General features: G+C 44.1%; 1 protein-coding gene across 2 annotated transcripts in view; it reads right to left on the reverse strand.

The window, feature by feature from the left end:
- The window catches only part of iqsec2b (IQ motif and Sec7 domain ArfGEF 2b), a 98,437-nt gene that overhangs the window by 23,174 nt on the left and 50,436 nt on the right, over window positions 1-24,827 (reverse strand). For both annotated transcript variants that reach the window (XM_062541800.1, XM_062541801.1), the window contains exons 2-3: window positions 3,645-3,978; window positions 833-1,168 (exon numbers count right to left, since the gene is read on the reverse strand). In XM_062541800.1, coding sequence (XP_062397784.1) covers window positions 833-1,162 — 330 coding nt within the window. In that variant the 5' untranslated portion in view covers window positions 1,163-1,168; window positions 3,645-3,978. The remainder of the gene's footprint in view (window positions 1-832; window positions 1,169-3,644; window positions 3,979-24,827) is intronic.

The raw sequence follows: 24,827 nt of genomic DNA on the forward strand, positions 1-24,827 counted from the left end.
ACGCTCCTGCCCATATCTCTAAGATACAGCTCAGGAAGAAACCTGGAGAGATACAGTACTGTATAGTATACCCCCCCCGCCCCCCGCCCCCCCCCCCCCCCACCCCGAGTCTGTTCCGTGTGTGCTTCTGACAGGTTTGAGTACATCAGGGTTTCATCAGTGAGTGCCATTTTTAAGTTTATTTATTTATTTATTTATTTATTCATACAAAGATACAATTTGTTACGCTTTGTGTTCAGTAATGTTCTTTTGCTATGTAGGAATGGGTCCCCCATAATAAGCTATTTAAAGCTTTTGAGCAGGGGGACATTTTCGAAGCCACTATATCTGATTGTCTTTTTAAATGATCTTTGTATTATGAAATCTGAAACAGCCCTGTGCATGACTGATCTGTGTGAACTTTAAGTCCTGGTCCTGGTCCTGGTCCTGGTCCTGGTCCGAGCAGCACAACTTCAGCGCAGATCAGAGTGCAAGTTAATGTGAGTGTGCTTCGCTAAATATACCCAGTGCTAACGTCACTAAACTCAATATGTCTGCCCTGGTCCCTCCTAACGAACCATACTGCGCCTCGGACCAGTCTGAGTTTCCACATCCCTCTTGACATACATATTATACACTTCTCACAAAAAGTCAGGGATATTCAGGGATACTCAGAATGAACCTAAAATCCAACATGACCTTCAGTAGTTTCTGTACTGAAACATTCAATTTCACCCGAAAACCAGATATCCCTAACTTTTTGTGAGTAGTGTATGTCAGGTATGCATGTATGTATGTACGTACAGTATGTATGCATATGTTCCTGCCGGCTCTGTCGCCCGGTGCCCCTCACCTGTTTGGAGAAGGAGTCCTCCAGGTGTGTGTAGTCCCCTGCGGAGCGTGCGGCGGGCAGACCGGGCTCCAGCTCGGGGGTGCCCATGCCCTGGGTGCCGTAGGGCGTCTGCGCGGGCGGCGTCTGCGAGGGCAGGGACGGCGGGCGCTCGTCGAAGGAGTACTGCAGCCGCATGTTGGAGAGGATGATGCGGCGCGTCATGCGGCTCTCGGAGGCGGAGCTGCGCAGGCGCTCGAAGTTCTTGTTCATGCGGTACTGGCGGAACGCCGTCTGGATGGTGCGCGCCGCTCGCCGGCTCAGGAAGTAGCCGCCATACTTCCTCTCCAGCATCTCCACCTGGCCAGGGAGGGAGGGAGGGGAGGACACCGAGCAGATAGAGGGAGGAGGAGAGGAGGAGAGAAAGAGAGAGAGAGAGAGAGGGGAAGAGAGAGTGGGTACAGGGAGGGGGAGAGGGAAGAGAAATAGAGAATAGGAGAGAAAGAAAGACAAATAGAGAGTTAGAGGGAGGGAGGGAGAGGAGAGGGAGGGGAGGGAGAGAGAGAAAGAGAGAGAGGGGTAGGAGAAGCAGAGAGAGAGAGAGAGGACAGGGAGATGGGGAGAGGGAAGAGTAAGAGAAAGAGAGAACAGGGAGAGGGAGACAGGGAAGAGAAAGAGAAATTGTCGGAGAATCAGGGAGGGTAGGACCAACATTTGTTTGGGGGGAGGTACAGATACAGGGAGGGGCAAGGAGAAAGAGAAAGTGAGGCATAAGAGAGAAAGAGAGAGAGGGGAAGGACAGGGTGGAACACACACAGATAAAGAGGGAGGGAACAACAGAGAGGGAAGGAGGTAGACAAAGAGAGGGAGGAAGAGAAGAAAAGAGAAGGGTAATGGAATGAGAGGAGAGAGAGGGAGAGGAAGAGGAAGCCCAAATAGGGAGAGGAAGAAAATAGACAGAATAAAAGACAAAAGAGGACAAGAAGAGGTAGAGTAAAAAAGGCAGAGTAAAAGATAAAAAGAGTGATGCACGGAGAGATAGGTGGGTAACAAAAAGAGAGAGGGAGAGGAGGAAGGAAGGGGGGGGGGGTATTTTCAAGTTAATGCACACTGGCACCAGTGACACTCTGGCAAGAACCCATGACGGGCACAACCGATCAGCAATTTACACGTCAGCAAAGTTTAGCTCAAAAAGCGGCTACATCAAACCCGACAGAGTGACTGAGAGTGCTCTTGACACAAGTCTCTCCAGCAAAAGAGGGCACGAGATGACACAGAGGCCTTGCTCGGTTCGTCACGCTCACGTCACATCCACTCATTCATGCCATTAACTCCCAACACGGGCACCTCACCTGCAGCACAACGGGACGCCTGCCAGGCGGCTGATGGCTGTCGGATAGGCGCGCACACACACATACACACACACACACATACAGGCACACACCTGCACATGCACACACGCATGTTCACAAACACACGCGCACATACAAAGGTGGGTAAACAGTGACTTGCTGTTGTCAAAGTTAAATGTTTTACATTCTTGTTTGACACATGCAAGCATACACAAGCAAGCACACAAATGCAAACACACACACACACACACACGCACACACAGATTTTAACCATTTATTTATCCTGCATGGTTGGTCAGTTTAGAGTAGAAACTCACACACAGGGCCAGATGTACTAACGTTTTGCGCCCATTTCAGACGTAACGTGCGCGTATAAACATGGGGAGGATATGTATAAACGGGCCGCAATGAGAGAAACGCGCAGACTGCCTGCCGTGGGAGCTGAGAATGGCTATTTGCGCTTTTCCGTGTCATGCATATTAATTCCTGGGCGGATCAGCTGAAAATGGGTGTAACGCGCAAGTACAGGGGAGGAGAGGTGCTAATAGCGATTGATTAAGTATTCCGCCATATGTATGAAAACAGCGCACGTCTATTTTGCGTTGAAAAACTTCCGCCTTCTGAAAGCAGGTGTAATCCAAATTGCGGTTAAATGCGTCTATTAGAAAAACGTTTAGAGACAGCTGAATCAATATTCAGAGCATCAGTTTTCTTCATTGTACTATGTCAAAAGCAACCTTAACTTTTGTTTGCCTCTCTAAAATCGTATTTTCTCTTTCACGACATAGCCTACACTTCCCAATCTGTTAGACAAGCATTAAGTCATATCCTTAGTCTACGTGCAGTAAATAGTTCACAAGTAGACTATTTTTTTAAGTGGATTAGTAGAACTACTAGGCCTACTCTGTTTGTCGCAGCTCGTTGACATCTCTTTGTATCATGTATGATCGCTAAACTTTGACTCTTTTTAATGTTGCAATATTCAACTGCGCTCGTAGTTCAGCTCTACACACGCAGTTAGCGTTGTAGAGGGGGCGGGAACGGGCGGGGATGACCGCTGTTAACGTAACGAAGTGACAGCTTAGTAAATTCCGCGCAATATAGCAAAGCACAGCGTACGCAGTCTGCGTATACAAAAACTCGCTGTTAGCGCTGTGTTAGTACATCTGGCCCACAGAGTATAATCTATAGCACCATCTTATCCTGTAGATTGGTGAAGAGTTCATAAACACACAGACACACACATGCACACACACACAAACTGAACACACACACACACTTAACAAACACTCAGAGCATAATCTTTAGCACCATCGTATCCTGTAGACTGGTGAAGAGTTCATAAACACGCAGACACACACACACACACACACACACACACAAACCAAACAAACACCCACACCCACACGCAAAAAAAACGAACACACACACACACACATACACACACACACACACACACACACACAGCGTAAAACCTCTCCTACCTTCTTATCCTGTAGGTCGGTGGAGAGTTCATAGCTGTCGGATAGCGCTTTGCATTTCTTGTTGTCCTCCTCCTCCTGCTTGCGGAGGGCTAAGCTGGCGGGCTGGTGCCGCGTGCGCTGGGCCCAGGCGAGGCTTGCCGGGCTGGGGGGAGCCACGCAGGGCCCCCGGGGACCGGGACCGGGACCGGGGCCGGGGCCGGCGGGGGGGCTGCTGCTGCTGCTGTCGGGGCCGAAGCGCTCTGCGCCGCGCAGGTAGGAGGGGGCCGGGGCAGCGTGAGGGCTAGTGTCCGCAAAGGTGCCTGAGTGGTCTGTGTTCCGGGACTCGACCTCGACACTAGGGGAGAGGGGAGAAGTACGATTATGAGATAACAGGGGAGAGAGGGAGCGAGAGAGAGAGAGAGAGAGGGAGAGACAGAGAGAGAGAGAGAGAAAGAGAGAGAGAGGGAAGGAGAGAAAGAGAGAGAGCAAAAGGAAGGAGATTTAAGTAAAGTGCTGGTTGACAGCTTCTGCAAGGCTTTCTGACTGTGGGTGTCCAGAGAGCTCGGAGTGTTTTTTAGGGTCAGCTGCAAAGTTATGTTGCACAGCATGTGGCCACTTAGCCAGCTTGGCGTCTCCAGACAGATGAACAGCTCAGACATCTCCGCAAAGACCACCTCTGGCCATCCCAGGTGAAAAACCAAACACCACACTGACTAAAGAGTCAAGCAAAACCCACTGCTGGAGCTCAGCAGAAATAACACTTAAGCAGAGGTGGAAAACTACAGCTTCAGCGAGTAAAAGTCCAATCATGTATCGGTTCTACCTGTGCATTTACCATCTCATCAATTAGCTGCTCTACCTGGCTGAAGAGTTGTGCTATTTTTTCCACCTCTGCAGTGTCTGCACTCAAGAGGGTAACAAGGAAGCACATATAAGGGGCTTTCTACTGTACACTCGCTTTTTTTGGTTTTCCATTAAAACTGGTACCTGGTACCTGATACTATTTTTGGTATCCCCTCAGTTGAGGTTCTAAGCGAGCTGAGGTGATAACAGAACGTAACATTAATGACGTTGCAGTTGTTTTCTTCAGCGTTGCTATGGCAATCGGCTAGCGTATGGGAGTACGTTGTTGCAGTGGAAAACGAACACCCGGTACCAAAATCGAGTAGAGCCGGACTCTGTCGAGATGAGCTGATACCATGCAATGGAAAAGCCCCAGTCATCTGGAGCAGGGGTGGCACAGTGGCACATCTGAGCCCAGGTCATCCCAGTTACTATATCATGGGCGATGATGCCATACCACATGGCACTAAGGGCGTACTCACATAATCCCATCTGTACTGTACCCGAGTAGGTTTGACCCACAAAGTCTGGTTCGTTTGACCAGTGTGATCGCTCCGGTCCACTTGAGGAAGTGGACTCCAGCATGGTACGGTTGGGCTTATGATCACGCCTGTGCAAAGATTGTAGAGCACAGCAGCTGAACCATGCCTGTGTATTTGATGGTATGCAGTGTGAGTGTGGACCAAAAACGGGAGAGAACCAGTACTCCAGCACCGTACAAGTGAACCATGCCCAGCCTAGCAGGCAGTGGCAGATGGTAGAATGGATCGTCTCTTTTTTAAGGGGGTATTCACACCTGCCTTGTTTAGTTCGATTAAAACGAACTCAAGTTCGTTTCTTGCTTGGTTCGGACCTTTTTGACTGGTGTGAATACAATCACTCGAACTCTAGTGCGGACCAAACAAGCGGACCGAGACCCAGCTGAGGAGGTGGTCTCGGAGCGGTTCCTATCGAACCCTGGTGCGGTTCGTTTATGGTGTGAAAGCAGACCGACCTCGATCCGACCCAGTTACAGAAATCTACCTTTTTTGGATTTGACGAGCTCCCGTAGTTTTTGCGCATTATGGGAAATGTAGGATAGCTCCGTGACGCACAACAGCTGTAAGCAGCAGTGGGCTAACGCTTTTTTGCCAACAATAATTTGATTTTGCATCTCCTACCCGTTCCGTCTTCCGTAGGCCTGCTGTTAGCATGTTGGACACACATGAGAGCTCTTCTCAGCTGTTTTGTTTCACGTCTTCGTCGTTGCAAAATTACGAGCATGATATTGTTAAACTTGCATCAAACGTCTTGACGCTCAAGCACTTCTGCAAAGCTGTAACTGTATAAACTATATTGCTAGGATAATAACGAGTACAGTACGCAAACATAGTATTTACGTGGGCCAACTTTGACTTTGGCTTCCTATTCTTCACCCCACCTACACGTTTACCAGCCAATGGTTGAACGACCTTAGCACATGTGCTTTTGTTTATAAATTCTGGTCCGGTTGCAATTAATCACGGTGTGAAAGCGAACCGCACTAAAAAAGAAAAAAAGAAAAAAAAAATGGTCCGGACCAAATAAGTGAACTAACGGACCTTCCTGGTGTGAATACGCCCTAAGTTACAGATTTGAACCACAGACAGTCGAGATCAGAATCGGATCAGGCCCAGGACAAGATCAGGGGGACATTTCAAGAACGTGGTTTAGTGACAAACCTGCAGTTAACTCCGAGTAAGTCTTCCTAATAGAGGAGCTGTATGGTTTCATTTGCCTTACAAAACAATGCCATTATAGGGCTCTTGTTGTAGGCGATTTACTCTGAGTTAATTTCCCTGGATTGTCACTAAACCATGTGCTTGGAATACAACACCCCCCCCCCCCCCCCCCCCCCCCCCCAGTCCCAGAGTCCTTGGAGGTAGTGTGGCCATTCTTCTCATCTCGTCCTCACCTCATTCTGAGGACACAAGTTCAGCTCTCACCTCCTGCATACAGTACACTCTGGATCGGATCCAACTGATATCAAGACAGACTTTTTTTTTTCGCCGTGCTGATAATTTACAATGACACTGAGCTGGCTAGTCAGCTCAACGGCGGCATGGACTCTGGCTCTCGTCCAGGGCGTATCATCTGATATCAGGATAGACGGGATCCTCACTCCAGTAATGATTTCGTATGACAGCGTGTCACTCCCCACTGGGTCTTCTTGGGCAAGTCACCAACACAAACACTCAGTGTGCCAGCAAATAAAAATAATAAAAATAATAATAATAATAAAAAAACATTCCTGAGCGAACCCAAGGCCCTCAGGGTCTGAGAGGAACATGGAGAGCCCCAACCTGAAGTCCTGACTACTGAGGTGTGTGGGAGATTGGAGAGAAATTACAAGTTACATAAACAGGGAGATTTTTTTTTTTTGGGGGGGGGGGGGGGTATTTTTCTCTCCGCTCGCTTCCCTTGACAGTGTGACATCCTCACTGATAAGAATCGCCAAGCCAAGCAACCATAAAAAACTGAGGCTTTTTTCCCCGACGTTTGCAGTTTGCATCTCCGATAACGACACCGGGGGAACGACACACAAGGGCTCTCAGTCTGATTGGACTGGGAACATCACAAGCATCAAAGACACAGACATGCACGCGCGTGCACACACACACACACACACACACACACACACACACACACACACACACACACACACACACACACACACACACACACACACACACACACACACACACGTCAGAGTCTCACAGGAAAGCCTTCTATCTATAATGAAGCCACTCTTTCTCATCAGCACTAAATGAAACAAAAGGTTCAGAGCCAAATCATGTTCATTTCACTATTCTGGAGGCCCTCAATGAGAGACTATGTGGCTGTCAGCAAGAATTGGAAATAATAGTAAGCCTGAGGATGTCCTACTATTTGACCCCTATAACCTTCAGCAGGTCTCTCCCTCTGTGTGTTTCTGTTGGTCAGACTCACTTTTGCTCGGTGGGTTTGAGGGCAAGGCCACTTGTGCTGGTGTGCTGCATTGAGTAAAGGGGTCGGATGTCTACACACACACACAGACAGAAACACACACACACACGTACAGCGAACTGTCCCCACACACAGACACAAAAACGACCACAAACAGACACACACACTCCCTAACCCTTGTTGAATGCGCGCACACACACACACACACACGTGCACAGGTGTGCACGTAAACTAAACCCTGCTCACATACATGGAACACACACACATTAAGACAACCACACACTTTCACCAAAAGCACTTTGAGAAACACCACTAACTAAAAATCTCTTTCACAAACACTTCTCTTTCTGAAATTGCCTAACACACCCACACACACACACACACACACACACACACACACACACACACACACACACACACAATCTAAACTGTCAAACACTCAAGCTCAGTTTTGACAGCATCACCCACGAGTAAACGGGGCGAACAAACAGCAACACGCCTCCGACAATTAGGCTACCGTTAATAATGTACATCAAAGGCGTAAATATGAGCAACACAAAGCAACACTAATTATAATCACCCTAGCCAGGGTGTTAAGTTAGTTAATTAGGCTACAGCAGAACAAGTGCACTATAAATAAAATAAGCTACAACCATTTGTCATAGCATACTCCTTTAACACCAAAGGGCAATCTGAGAGAGGAGAACTCTGCCAAGGCCAAATAAAATGCTGTATCTTGCAACGCTGGCAAAACTGAAACTACAGTCGCATTGAAACTATAGGTTTGAGCCCCTTGGAAAGTCTCATGAAAATGAAGTGAGATGCTTTTTCATCATCCTGCTACACACCGACAAAGCAACAGACAAAACCACCGACAAACCAACCGACATACCACACCAAAATCACAATCTCCTTAGCGGAGGAGGCAGCACCAAATCCAATGTGACTCTGATTCCTATCTTACACACATATACTATGATACACTTCCACACCTCCTGAAGCACCCTTCTAACAGAGAGTTCTCTTAGCTCAGATAATACCAGTGCAGTGCAGTGTCATGTGATCACCCCGAGTGTGCCCAAGTTCTTCCGTGCGGTGCCTGTGACCAGAGAGGAGATTCACAGTGTTCCAGCTGGCCAGCAAAACCTCCTGGTCCACATGCTAATCACCACAACTGACCGGCTGCTGGAAAACTCTGCCCACTGTTGTGCAAGAGGTTAAAAACAGGCCGCTAGTTAAAGATTTCTGTGAATGTACTCTTCTTTCCCATGCACTTCACAAGCTCTACAGGCCGTCTATACAGGGTCTGTACACAACCGCCAATCAAAAGTACTTTCTGCTCTGTTGACAACACCACCTTTCTGTAATTCAACAAACTGTAAAGAAACTCTAAAGAAACTCTACCGTAATTTCCCGACTATTAGCTGCGGCTTATACATTGATTTTGCAAAATTTCTTCCACTATGAGGTTAATACAGGGGGGCAGTTAATATGGTGTTAATATGGTTTTGCTTCTTTTAACTTGCATAAAACAGTGTCCTGCGGCTTATACACAATGCGGCTTATATGCGGGAAATTACTGTAAAGTGCCTCTGAAAAACACACACCGCTGGTAGTGACACCAGACTGGAACATGCAGGTGTGCAGAGAGAGAGAGACGCACAATCCTGCAAAAAAAACGCTGCTCGTTCTAGCGGGGACAAAAGAACACGGAATAAAATAAAAACACAACACTCTTCAACACTTTCAACCGGTAACAATGGAGGCTCAACATTCTGCAAACACACAGACATATGTCAACAACAGATGCACACTGCAGCACACACAAACATGTACATTCACTGGCCTTCACCAGTGAATGTACAATGTACACCGAAACACCAAAACACCCACACACACACACACACACACAAACACACACAGACACCTAACCACCTAAAGTTAACACACACACACACAGTGGTTTCCTAATAAGTCCAGATATTCCTGTGTAGAGTGGTGTAAGTCCCATGTCCTGCGTGTGGCTCTGAGGCTGTGCCACTGCAGGTCAGGAGGTAACCTCCAGTCTGTCACATGACTCTTCTCCTCCCTTGTCCTGTTTATGCTCCTTTCACACTCTCACTCACTCTCACACACACACACACACACACACACTCTCTCACTCACACACTCACACTAGGGATGCAACGGTACAGTTTTGCCACGGTTCGGTTTGTATCACGGTTTTTGGGCCACGGTAACGGTTCGGTTTCAATATATCAATATTATCTTGGCTCTAGCATACAGGAGGCTATATTTGCCTTTTCTATTTCAAATCAACAATGTGCTTCTACTTACACTTGCAGAGAAAATATTAAATGCATAGCCTGACACAGATGAAGCAGAATCACAAAAATGTATTAAAAGAAAGAACACCATCATTGCCTTCTGTCATAAACAGGCAATGTTATCCATAGTGCAGTGCAGCATAAAGTAATGTGTAGTTATTTATTTAATAAACTCACTGTTCTTCACACATTTAAAGAAAATACTTAACTGTTATACACCCTCAAAAAAGTAGTGAACAATTCTGAAAATCTTCTCAAAATAATTGGTGAGGTAGTATTATGTGTAGTTTCAAATGGATATTTGATTTGGGAGTGCCTGCCCTGTCCTCTTTTATGAACGTAAAAAATGTAAACATAGACAAAAGTGCAGTGCAGCATTAAAAACATTAGAACAATGAAATGAACATTATTGCAACCTGTTGTCAGGGGGGGGGGGGCAATATTCCGAGAAGAAAGTGGCAAATTTGCCACTTCACAAAGTGTCTGTTTCCCCTGTGTCTCCTGTCGTGTGTGCGTGTGTGTGCGAGAGAGTTGTGTGATTGACGAGTGGACGAGCGATTGACTGATTTAGCAGTGAGTTTATTGTTTTTCGAGTGGACACCTCCCGCTGCCCGTAGGCTAGCATGTACAACGTCAGGAAAATAAATGACCCGAGTTTGGAATGACATGTCAGCCTCCCCATCTCCTATAACCTCCCATCCCTACAATATTTTCCAGTAAACTATCAAAAAGAGAATACACTCAGCTGTGCCGGCGTCACGCTTTCTTAGGCTACTCTAGCGAGCAATCAACGCAGGGCAGAAACCACCGGTTACACTGTTACACACAGACTTTATAATGTGGCAAATTTTCGACCTTCTAAGGTGGCAAATTTGCGTCTTTACAAAGTATATATACGTGGCCCTAATACGCCGTCGTATTCGTTATGTCTTTGGGAATTATAGGAATATTGTTGTCGAAAGGCTGCAGCAATGGATGGTTGGGTTTTCGGTGGCAAACTAACTCTCCGTGCTGCTCCACTTAAGGTTACAGCCGGGTGATGAAGGCGCAAGTGGGCCGACATGTTGGATGTGTTACCTTTATTAGGTGATCGTTGTGAAGCAGTGCTTGCAATGCACACTGTGCTTTGTTTACTGACGGTCTTTTTGCCTTGTTCGTGGGCTACTTCAAATGTCGCCATGATCATGCAGCCGCCGGTAGAGTTTGTTTCTTCTCACATGACTCCTTCATTTGCATTTCAACGCGCTTATTGGCTCTTGGGAAATTCAGTAAAATTCTGATTGGTTGTTGCAAGGTTGACGAGAGGCAAGCTGAACAGTCAGAGAAAACGCATCCCCCGGGTCCTAAGCACTCCTCTCTATCGCTCCCAGGCTACGCGCGCGCAATAACCTTGTATTAAATAAAAAGTTTAATGTCGCGTATACCGAAATATTGCGGTTTAGGTGAGTCTATTGAACCGAACAGGCCAAACCGAACGGTTCAATAAATTATTGAAAACCGTTGCATCCCTAACTCACACATACACACTCTCACACACACACACACACACACACACACACACACACACACACACACACACACACACACACACACACACACACACACACACACACACACACACACACACACACACACACACACACACACACACACACTCTCTCTCACTCACACACTCACACATACTGTACACACTCTCACACACACACACCCACACACACAGAGACCCACATAAACATAAGTGCCATAAACACTCCCACACACTTCCCATCCTTGACAGGCATGTAGGATACAGTAGCATTCCCTCCCAAAACAAAACATGCTGAGGAAGTTCAGGGTATTTGCCCACAGTCAGATTGCCCCAGCTACACAGTAACTGTTCTGATACCATCTATTCTCTCAGGGAATGCTGCAGTTAACACCACAATATACTTATGCAAATTATGATCCGTCATAAAACAATTCATCTGAATACAGCCAACAAGGGCATTGGCTGAAACAATTGAACAATTTGAGAGAATAAATTAAAATGCTATTTAGCACCTAATTAAATTCTGTGACAGTTAAAACGTAGTTGGAGTTAAATTGAATAATGTGTTTGTATTTACCAACATGGTAGCTTGACACAGCTGCAGAATTAATGTTGGATGTTATACCTCCCTCCCTCTCTCTCTCTATCCCCCTCTCTTTCTCTCTCTCTCTCTTTCTCTCCTCCAGGTTTTTCTTCCACCCACTTTCTCCGATCTGACACAGTTTCCTGTTTTTGTGTGCTGCTGCGCTGACAGAGAGACCGGCTGGAGGAATATAATGAGCCATAAACCCCAGCACATACTGAATTGGGTAGGAAGCAAACACACACACACACACACACACACACCCATCATTACCACAAGGGACTGGGTAACAGCATACCAGTAAGCTGAAGGCTTTCTGCAGTCGATAAAAATGGATGTGGTCATTTTCCACAGACTCGAGGTCAAGGCGGTGTTTTAATCAAGCTAAAGATCCTTAAGAACCCTTTTTCAACCGTCTCTGATTAAGCTTAACCTTCAAGAGGGGCGCTTTGAACATTCTAACAGAGGATTCTGTTCCACGAGAAATGTGACAAATGTGAATTCAATGAACTCAGATATTCTTCAGAACGCTTAATTTCCAACTGGCTGAATAACATAATCCTGTGGGGACTAGAACTACCCACTGTCAACACTCTGCCCTCCAAGGCATCATGAGCTGAACACAGCCTGGCTATCTGAGGGAGGCCCAAACATCTCCACCAAACGCAGCCCACAGCACCACAAAGAGGGCCACAGGAGCCAGCGCTGAAACACACCCGGCTTGCTCACCCAGACAGCCAACGCCACATCAGAGCCTCACACACACGCGCAGACACACTCCCACAAATGCACACACACTCTCTCTCTCTCCTTCTCTCTCTCACACACACTCACTCACAGTCCCTCAAACAAATGGCTAGGGTTAGGGTGAAGGAAGTGGCATACTCCTTCGAGTAGATTGGTGCACAGTCACAAATCTTGGGAGGCACACAACGCACCCCCAGCATGCCACACTGATGATGCAATGTTCCTCAAGCGGGACACAGACGCAGGACTATATTCGGGCCCTTAGGGTTAAGGGTTATGTTAGGGCCTAGGTGAAAGGCTTACTCAAAGTAATGGGCCCTAATCATTTTCTAAAACATCAGTGACTGAGTCCAACCGTGAAAAGATGCAGATTGCTCACTGTAATGCTAGACAGAGCCCTGCAGTGGATACAGACCAGTAGCTGATTTTCTTGAATATTTCCACCGCAAATCAACGCCTGGTTTGAGTCGTGGCTGGGTCGCCTCGCCTGTGAAATAACCAACTGCTTCACTTACACACATACACTCACACGCACGCACGCACGCACGCACGCACGCACGCACGCACGCACGCACGCACGCACGCACGCACGCACGCACGCACGCACGCACGCACGCACGCACGCACGCACGCACGCACGCACGCACGCACGCACACACACACACACACACACACACACACACACACACACACACACACACACACACACACACACACACACACACACACAAAGCTCAGTCCCTCACAATGCACTGCTGCATGCTTGGCTGATGAGGGAAGCAGATAGGGGAGGTTTTCAGCCGCACATCGGGAACAAGCAGAGTTCCATTCATTCAGCACCCAGGCCTCGCGCACTAGCAAGAAGGGGTGAAGCAAGGTCACATCAAGAGTGCAAGAGGTGGCTATGGAGGTACTCTTCTCACCATGGGAAAACGGCTACCGTAATTTCCCGACTATTAACCGAGGTTAATACACTGCTAAATGGTTGCAGGTTCTTGCTAAACCTCTCCAGCTATGAGGTCAATACACGGGGTCGGGCTATACTGGACATGGGAATGCATCTCCTTTCTTCATTTCTTTATGATTACACCTAAAGCACAACCTAATTCTGATTCGGTTTTCGCATCTTGTAAACCTTGTCACCATCACCTCCGTTTTAGTGAGAGCAAAACAAAATCACTTAAACAGAGAAATCACTGCAGCTGTACAGCCAGATGATATACTCAAGGGTAACATCCAGGATTCCACAAAAAAATGATCTTTTATTAGGTTGAGGCAACAAGTGTGAAGTAGGATGACAATTTTCTTAAAGGCTACTCTGAAGAGCGGATTTTTTATTTTACTGTCTACAGAAAAAAAACAGGCAACTCATTGGACTCATTGCAAAGTCATTAGACCCGGAAAGAGATTTATCATACCATCATTGCATCATTGAATAACCGGAAAACAAGAAGTGGGCCTGTTCAGGGAACTTCTATATTCTAAAATATCACCAAGCCAGGGGAATATTTTGCTTTCCTCTCACAGAGATTGATACAAAAAATTGGAGTCTCACTGATGCCCTCTTTTTCTTTCTTTTTTTAAAAAAAAATGTGCTTGGACTTCTTGCCTTTTATTGTTAGAGGACAGTGAAGAGTGACAGAAAATGGAGAGAGAGAGATGAGGTGCGATCAGGAAACGACCCGATCGGACTCAAACAGGGTCATTCCGTGTCAAATCACCCAGTGCCGGAAAGTGACCCTCTCCGAAAAAATCTGAAATAAATCACAGGTGTTTGTAGACTAGACCTATGCACAAATCTGAAATAGTATACCTGGATCACTAATGGTTTAAAATCTACAGGCCTTTGAAGCTTCAAGTCATTTTAAGCATTGTGGTGAACAGTCTACCCAGGGGGCAAAGGGGGTTTTACAGACATGGGCTGCTGTAAAAGGTTGTCATGCAAAAATAAAATCTAGGATGTCCCAGGATCACAACCTGGGTGGCCAACCCGGTCAATAAGCTGCTGTTTGTGTTTTATCACCCTCTTTATGCCCCATTATAAGTCTATGGACGAATATATTATGGGGTGAATAGGGTAAAAATTTTAACAAATAGATATCCCTACAAAAATTCCTCAGATGATTATTTACATTAAGGCAATACTTTTTTGTATTGCAAGTTTTTTTTTAAATATCTTGTACAAGTATGTAAATGAGGCATCATACACTTAAATGTACGCAATAGCCAAATTATCAATGTTTGGCCTGTACCTTATGGGTAAATGCAGTAAGAAACAGCCTAGGCTGAGCCTAACCTATATATTTTCTAGGATCTTACACCCTGTAGATATGATTTAATATGTGCTATGACGAGTCTCACCTTCTTCCACAACATTGGACAATGCATCTCTCTATAGTATTTGCATTGTATTGTAATGCATTGATTCTCAATGAACACCCATGTAGCTTTAGGCTAGTGTAACCCAAAATTGTCCCATGTTGACATTATTTTTTATATTCAGCATAGCCAGATCTTTCACAAAAAGTGTGTTGGGTTGATAGAGGTGCACTTTAAGCCCCCCAAGTCCAAGGCTATAAATGTATGCACATTTTGCATATTTCATTAGATAATGGTTCATCTACATGAATGTATAAAGTATTTCAGAAAACTTGCAATACAAAAAAGTATTATCTTACAGTGAGTAATCATCTGAGGAATTTTTGTGGGAATATCTATTTGTTAAAATTTTTACCCTATTCACCCCATAATATATTCGTCCATAGACTTATAATGGGGCATAAAGAGGGTGATAAAACACAAACAGCAGCTTATTGACCGGGTTGGCCACCCAGGTTGTGATCCTGGGACACCCTAGATTTTATTTTTGTATGACAACCTTTTACAGCAGCCCATGTCTGATTTCCCTAAAATAGGGGGTTTTGCCCCCTGGGTAGTCCTTTTTGGTCAACTTGCAACGTTATTGGTTCTTTTGGTATTTCACACACATCAGTGAAACTATGTGAATGGAAGCACATTTTCCTGTTGAATTAAGAAATCTAATCAGATGAGACGTGTCTTGTGTAATTTCCCCTCTGCAAAGCTCTGAAAATGGCTATAAATTCATTATGTGAAAAGACATCATCACTTTTGAAGGCTTCTCATTCGAAAGGTATGTGCCACAAATTTCATCAGGTTTTTTTCCCACTCATATATGGACTATAAGGTCATGTCCATGCATCAACTTTGGTTGTAATCGTTGTCATATTGTCAGAGCATTTTGTTTTAATTGGGCTTGATTTTCAAAAAGCCCATTTTCGTCCTATCATTTCACCATGTGGACAGTTAACAGGATTTTTTTAATTTTACCATATCACATTCTGTATGTGAGGATCATCTGTCCAAAATTTGGGCTTGTTGCTGAGTTTCTTTATTGGAGATATGATTTTTGGAAAATATCCTCTATAAATCCACTGAACTTGCATTGGATCTGCAGTACTACCTTGCACCACATGGGATGCTCTTTTAATACAATGGAAGTCAATGGAAGAGTAAGAGATTCACTTGTTTGCTGCACATATCCAATCTAAACACACATCTTATGGTTCATAGTTGAATTGCTCCAAGTAATGATTGCAACATGAACAACATACTACTCATAAATAAATCTTATTTAGCTAAATAAACTGATCAAGCTAAATATACACACATAAGACTGACTGATCATACATGCAGCAAGAGGATTTAGCTTGCCATCTTTGTAACAGTTTTCTACACCACCATAGAAGTTGGAAAATGAAAGTCATGAACATATTCAAGAAAAAAGGGGTTTCAAGAATTCAGTGCATTATCAGATGCAGAAAAAGCGTCAGATGCAGTTTAGAGCAGATATTTCACTTGATGAAGATGACCATGCATGTTTCCATCACATAAAAGTTTTAATCAAAAGGTATGAGGGCTCAAAACGCTATTGCCTGGATCCAAGACGCATTCATGAAAAGGAGATAACTCATCAAGTATCTTGTATGTATGATGACCAGTCAGTCTTATGTGTGTATAATTTGCTTGATCCGCTTATTTTCTCTAAATAAGATTTATTTATGAGTAGTATGTTGTTCATGTTGCAATAATTACTTGGAGAAATTCAACTATGAACCATAAAATGTGTGTTTAGATTGGATATGTGCAGCAAACAAGTGAATCTCTTACTCTTCCATTGACTTCCATTGTATTAAAAGAGCACCCCATGTGGTGCAAAGTGGTACTGCAGATCCAATGCAAGTTCAGTGGATTTATAGAGAATATTTTCCAAAAATCATATCTCCAATAAAGAAACTCAGCAACAAGCCCACATTTTGGACAGATGATCCTCACATACAGAATGTGATATGGTAAAATTAAAAAAAATCCTGTTAACTGTCCACATGGTGAAATGATAGGACGAAAATGGGCTTTTTGAAAATCAAGCCCAATTAAAACAAAATGCTCTGACAATATGACAACGATTACAACCAAAGTTGATGCATGGACATGACCTTATAGTCCATATATGAGTGGGAAAAAAACCTGATGAAATTTGTGGCACATACCCTTCGAATGAGAAGCCTTCAAAAGTGATGATGTCTTTTCACATAATGAATTTATAGCCATTTTCAGAGCTTTGCAGAGGGGAAATTACACAAGACACATCTCATCTGATTAGATTTCTTAATTCAACAGGAAAATGTGCTTCCATTCACATAGTTTCACTGATGTGTGTGAAATACCAAAAGAACCAATAATGTTGCAAGTTGACCAAAAAGGACTGTTCACCACAATGCTTAAAATGACTTGAAGCTTCAAAGGGCTGCAGTTTTTAAACCATTAGTGATCCAGACATACTATTTAAGATTTGTGCATAGGTCTAGGCTACAAACACCTGTGATTTATTTCAGATTTTTTTGGAGAGGGTCACTTTCCAAATTGGCTGAAATTGGGTGATTTGACACGGAATGACCCAACACGAGTCCCTGTGGGCTCCTGAACCCAAGGCGGTACGGACACAGAAGCCAGTTACGCCACAGCGAGCCCCGAAAATGCCCTGTTTCATCCAGGTTGCAACAGCTGTCAACCAGCTGTCTGTCAACCACCCAAAGCGCCAGAGTTTAACTTCCTTCCTTCCTTCACTAATACTGTAATCTTTCCAGGACAACTATTGCCCTTGACAGTTTTGCTCTAGAGATGCATGTTATCATCAGTACAACATCAGTATGGGCAGATAAGAATTGTATTATTGGCATCAGCAGATACGAAAAAGAAAAGAGAAAAAACCTGGCATTGGCATTCGGGAAAGATTTGTTTGAAAATACCATATCGAATATTGGCATAAATCCAATATTGTGCAACCCTAGTGTGCCTCACATACAAACCATCAGAAGACAGACAGCAAGTTGTTTAATGTTAACTGACCAGTAATCTGACAACTCTGAGTGTCGTGTACGTGTACAGTAGGTAGCTGTATGAACCTGTGAGGTGTGAACCTGAGATGGTAACGTGAAAGGTGAAGGTAAGTTCCTCGATGACAGTGGCTATTTAGTTCAATGCTTCCCCATCCACACACTATGCGCTCACTGAAAACCCTTCACTAAAAGCCATGTTGGACTGACAACAACCATTCAAGTCTGAGATCGGGGGCCTTGACAATGTCCCGCACCAGGCATAGCCTGATAATGATGGGAAAATGCAAGCTTGTCCATAGCAAATTGATCACATTCTGCACTGGTCACAACATGCTATTATTATGCCCTCTGAATACCAATTAATTATGGTAGCCACATAAGTTAATGATCCAAGACAACACAATGAGGCGCAACAGACGCTTAAAAGAGGGAAATCCCCTGTTCCTGAAAGACAAAGGCCCTCCCAATAATTGGCCAATGGTCTGTGTAAAATGCTGGGTGGAAAAAAACAGGGGGACTAGGAAAAAACGATTTTGTTGAGTAATGTGATATGAGCACTGAATCACATCATGCAAAAAAGCAGCAACTTTATGTGACAGAGCCTAGTGCGTCTAAATGCACTAAGACTATTGATTGGGTACTGCGGTAAACAGCTAATTGCTATACAATATGTACAAGAATCATGGTGTTATCACATACATGGTGTGTTGTGTGTGTGAAAACATGATGTTTCTGAGTGTGTGTGTGTGTGTGTGTGTGTGGGTGTGTCTCTCTCTCTCTCTCTCTCTGTTTATGCTCACATCTTCAATGATATTTTAGACAGTAACATTGTAACATTCCATGCCCAGAGATGACCACACCACAGCTAACATCTCCTTGGTTACTCGTTGTAACCGTTTCAAGAGTGCTTCAAGCTTTGCACGCAGCACTCCATGGTCTTTGGTTCTAATGACCTCTCTATCACGTGTGATCTTTGAACCCTGACCCCTGGGCTAAGACTGCATCCATAAGCACATAGCCACACACCCTGCTATGAGACAGGACACAGAAAAGCCTGACTGGACAGAATCTACAGGGACATTAATTTCCCCGACCTGCTGCTTCAGTTATGAGGTGCATGACCTGCGTGATAGCCTATGTCTTCTCTCTACGGGAGACCGAAAAAAAACAAGCAGAGGAAAATTGGAAAAGCAGCTTAGAACTCGTATGCTTCCTGTATGCCTATAGCTAGACATGACACTGGGTTACATTATACAAGGGCACTATTGAAGATGCATTAATTCAGACATATCTAGTAAGCACATTCTTACACATGCACTTTTCTGGTTATGCAAACTCTTCCTGCAGTTGTTTCCAAGTTTTCAGCCACTTAAGAAAGACATAATGGTAGAATTTGTGTAATCCAAATGTATAATAATTTTGGCCCAGCCACCACATGCTCAGGGGAGCATAAGAGAATGTTTCCAAGAACAAAAAGAAAACACAATATCAACAAATCACTTGATTAATGAGAGACAGCAATTTCTCAGCAATAAGCCTAATGCTACCATTTAGTCATTCTTGTACTAACTACATAATTAGATCCATTCCCGAGTTGCTCTTTTAATATGTAAATCTTCACTGACATGTCTGAGGAAGCATTTACAAAATACTTGTTTGTTTTGGCCCAACTCAAAATGTTAAGCAATTAACGGCTCACGTCCGTCCATACTGTAGATGTGAGATGTGATTGCAAGGGCCACCCTCCATCCGTGATGGGGCACAAGCAAACGCGCACACACACACACACACACACACACACACACACACACACACACACACACACACACACACACACACACACACACACACACACACACACACACACTTCTCTCTATTTATTACTATAATACAAATAAGCAATTTCTTGTCTTTTATGTTTTTTGATTACAAGCATTGTCACACTGCATAGATGATTCCACTTCCTCACACCTCTGTGAGACGGTCTGCCTTCAGACTTTTGTGGAAAGACAGTCATCTGTTCTGTTGGAGAACAGTGACTAAAGTTTCCCTGCTTGTTGCCTGACAAAAATGCCTCTTGCAAGCTAGTGAAGAGTAGAATATCTTAAAATATCCACAGATGGACACTTAGTTGAATTCCACACAAAAAAGTTAGGCCTACAACTATAATTTTCATATATACTGAGTAGCTAATTCATTTGTATTTAGTTTAATGGCAATCGTGGTTGTAACTTCACCAGTTATCCACAGGACTGACTCTGACATGTTAAGTTAGCTGTCGACAGTTAGCTCAGCCTCAGACTCACAAAAGTTCAGTTGGCATCGAAGTGCATATTCTCTGGAAAACATGGAAACTTTCCAGAGAGATTTGGAGCCAGGTAGCATGTAGCCTACAGCGTTGCGTTTCAGAACTCTGATTTGTGGAAACGTTGGAGCAAATTCTTTGCATCATACTGAAACAACACATTTTCATAGCTCTGCATAATTATTGTTAGCCATGATTAGCTTCACAGAATTCCAAGTAGTGAATGATACACCAAACAGTGACAGATTAAGGGGCGTGACGTGACAGGGGCTTTCGAGGATTATTAAATGTCCGAAAACCTCAAATCTCTTACCTTTGAGTGATATTTCCCATATTGTGTCAAGATCTCTGTGAACTGTACTCTTACATCCGTTGTAAGCCAGCGGACAGTCCTTCACTCGCTGGCAACAAGGTTTGTTCCTGCTTTTAAAAGTCAGTTAGCGCGGTGCGGCGGGGTGATGATGATGCCTCGCGCCAATGTCCCATTCACAGCATCAGACCACTTCGAGAGGTTCCCTAGTTGCATGTGACTACTGACGTTAGTAGCCTAATGTCAGAATGTAATGATGAATATACAAATAACGATTTATGCGACTTTACTTTCTCATAGTGAGACCTAATATGTTTAATATGCTATTTCTAACAACAGGCCTGTTAGAATGTTGCTCGAAAGAGTTAAGAGTGAGAACGAGGATGAGGGTTGGAAAATTAATGTGAACACAGCCTAGGAAAGCTGGAAATTCCCCAGGAGGCTAAAGTTGGTCGGAATGCAAACATTGTTGCGTTTGTCTTGTCACTTTATTCTAACAGAGCTGACTTCTTGCCCTGGACAGGTCAATCCAGGCCCCAAAACTGCAAAAAAAAACTCAGAAAGACGCTCTTTGTAGAACTGACGTAGGTGACCTATTGTTTCAATGTCTGAGATAAATGGATAGTGGGCTGAAGGCTATTTTTCAAATAGCATTGCAAAGTCTTAAGTGAATCTGACAGTCAAGGACTTCAAGTTGATCTTCAACTTGATGCTAGGCTGGCTACTTCAAAACACAATTCTCTTTTCACACACACAGACACACAGACACACACACACGCGCGCACACACACACACACACACACACACACACACACACACACACACACACACACACACGCACACACACACACACCTCTGAGTTGTCACAGCAGGTGCATACTGCATACACAATTATACACAGACTCTTGGCAACATCCATTTTTCTTCCCTCCTCCTATTTAAGTCTCTGAGCCCACCTCCACTAACTCCCAGCCTCCCCTACCTCCAGAACACCTACACAAAGTAAGGGTGAGGAAGATGGGGTTGCTTAGTGACGGTTGCCATGAGACCAGTGTGGGGGAATGCAGAATTGGGCGAGGAGCAGTGTTTCTATGGAAACGGCAGATTCATGTGGTGCTGGTGGGTGTAGAGAGATATATTAGAGGAAGTGGTGATGACTTTTAGAAGTAACAAATGACATACAGCATCCTGGTGGAAATACTGAACTGCTATCACAGACATGCATGCAGACAAACAATACGGGCTTCTAGAATTCACAATAGCACAACAATAGCCTACAGTATAACACATCCACATATGCACACAATTGCTCACACACACACACACACACACACATACTGGGACTGCCTGCCAAGTTGGCACAGCTGAAGAAAACTGTGTAAAGTATAAGGAATTTGTCACACTCAATGTCATACTCTGTAAGTCAAAGCAAGCAATGCCACACTCAATAAGTGTGAAGTGATTACATGAAACTATTTAACCTCTGCGTGGAAATCAGCAGTCATAATAGCTGGAGGTTCATGCTTGGTAATAGCTGCCTGTTTTGACTGTTTAGAATTATGGTTTGGGTCAGATGTTGTCCTTTTAAGGGATGGAGAAACTCGACCCAGAAGCAAAGAAGTCTCACTCCCACAAGAATTACGTCAACTTCAACTGTCAACTTCATACCATGTTGGGCAAAAGATTATAAATCTTTCCAGAGAAATTCTGTCTGCGGGCTGCCTACTCTCTAAGCAGATTTGCACTGTATGAGACCTTGGCTGATATTTTTGTGTTCTTCAAGGGTCAGAATGACAAATGCATTAGAATATTCATCCTGTGCGGCATACACTACAGTAAAAGCTGAATCACGGAATGACGATGCTGACACGTCTGACCTTACTGAAGTTAGAGATTAAAATACTTATAATCAGTTGACTGACTCAGTACCAACATCACTGTAATTATGGAACCAAGCGATGGTGTTTCTCATCACCTTTTAGACAAATTACATTAAGCAGCACTGCATCTGTAGTTTTATAAGCCTCCTCTGGTGAGAAAACCCTGAATCCCCATTCCTGTCAGAGTCCAACCTGATGATTTTAAGGGTCTGTAGTGCACTCATGAGTTCTTTACTATACCATGCATGCACACACACCATCCGTTTCAACTCACCCCTAACAGAAATGGGTTCCAACATCTCTGACATGTTACACATTTGCATGTTTGGTGGTAATGGTGCTTCAGGGTTTTTTTTTTTCATGTTCTTGCACAAAACATAGAGGTGCATTATTATTGACAGAGAATGAGTCGCATTTTATGTTTATAGTTAGGTAACAACTATAAGGTCTTTACAAGGAATAGCTCTGTTAGTTCCCTGATAAGCTCTTTTGGTTGTTTTGGTTGGTTGACCCACAGCAGTGCTAACAATTTGTGTTAGTCTATGGCATAGACTATACAACAGCAGTCCCAAAGCTAGCGTTAGTTGAGTAGACCAAATACACATCTTGATGACATTTTGGGACTATGATAGACAGTGTGTATGTGTGTGTGTGTGTGTGTGTGTTCGCAAATGGTAGGGGAAGCCTATTTGGAAGAAAGTCCAGCCTTTTCAGTCCTAGTCTGTCCCTGGGTGGGAGGATGTGGCAGTGCGTGTGTGTATGTGTGTGTGTGTGTGTGTGTGTGTGTGTGTGTGTGTGTGTGTGTGTGTGTGTGTGTGTAAGTGTGTGTGTGTGTGTGTGTGTGTGTGTGTCTTTCGGGGAGAGTGTGTTCAATCATTTACTGAATGCAGATGTTGGAAGTGAACCATTTTTATGACACAGGTGTAAAATGTCATTAATCTATGTGACAATTTGGACACAATCAGAAATTAGCGACTTCTTGTCCAATTTATCCATCCATTCCTTCTTAAACCAGGGCCATAGGGAAAATATTCTGAGTATTGGAACTATTTAAAAAATGGTCCTGTTACGCACCTCAAAGTGCTTAGAGTATTCAGAAGCTTAAACTCTTATGTAATCTATCATTAAGACCAGAGAAGATCATCATATTTAGTGTCTTGTTATGCCTTAAGCTAAATGTGATGCATGCTAAGGGACCGAGGAAAATGATCATAAACAAGCAATACATATTTCCAACTGCAGGGGGCACTGTGACACTCAGAACCATAGACATCTACTCAGACTGCACTTTCATTTCCATTCTCAGAAATAAGGGCTATGAAACTTGGGTGGCCCCAAAAATTCTTTAGAAAGTTTTCTTAAGACAAAAAAAGAAGAAGAAAGAAATTCCCCATTCATGCTGTAATGGTGCAAGATAATCTGTAAGAGTGACAAAGAGGAAGCAATACGTGCAGGAAGTGAAGTGTGTAGGCTATTCCTTTAACTGAAATGACTCAGATTCTTGTCATAACTGACACAAGATAATCTGCATGCTCATCTGGATGTAAGTGTTAATTTTACTCAACAGTTTTAGCAATAGCAATTGAATTGATATACAGGGAGCACACATGGATCCAATGATATAAGCTTGAATATAAGTTTAGTTCATGTTAGGTCTCTACAGATCTTGTCAGCAAAAATAAAACATCACTTTATCTAGAATGAAATGCTGATGCCTGAGCCTGTCTGTGCTGTTTTCTGATTGTTGGTGGCGTAAGCATAGATGAAAGGAATGAGCTTTGCCTATAAACTGTTCACAAACAAATACACAAATAAATTCCAATAGTCCCTGTTGTAGACCCTGGTCTTGAAATCCTGTTGGAAAGCTACGCTACTGTACACTCATTCAAAAGGGTTCTTGGGGTGCTATAGGCCTATAGAACCACGCAGGCTTTGAAGAACCCTTAGAAGTTCCTTTGATGGACCCTTCAATATGTTTAAAGAACCATAGGGGTGCATTATTTGAAGCATGGTTTTTGATTCTATATAGCACCTTTTCTGTGTACGCTGAGAAAAAGTTCTCCCCTTTGCTCTCCATCCCATCATTTCATATTTCCTGGCTACTCTACCTGCATGGCATACATAATTCATGGCCAGGCTGTCAGAGAAGATTAAGCACGAGCAACGAGGTGGAGAACATGACCGCGCCGCACGCATACCGCCACTGCTGATTAGCTGAATTCATCAACCAGCCTATATGATCAGGGTCAGGGAGTGCCTACGCCAAGAACCAGATCTTACACAAGTACACATTACGCTCT

Source organism: Sardina pilchardus, chromosome 7 (assembly GCF_963854185.1).
Source record: "Sardina pilchardus chromosome 7, fSarPil1.1, whole genome shotgun sequence".
Classification (NCBI taxonomy): domain Eukaryota; kingdom Metazoa; phylum Chordata; class Actinopteri; order Clupeiformes; family Clupeidae; genus Sardina; species Sardina pilchardus.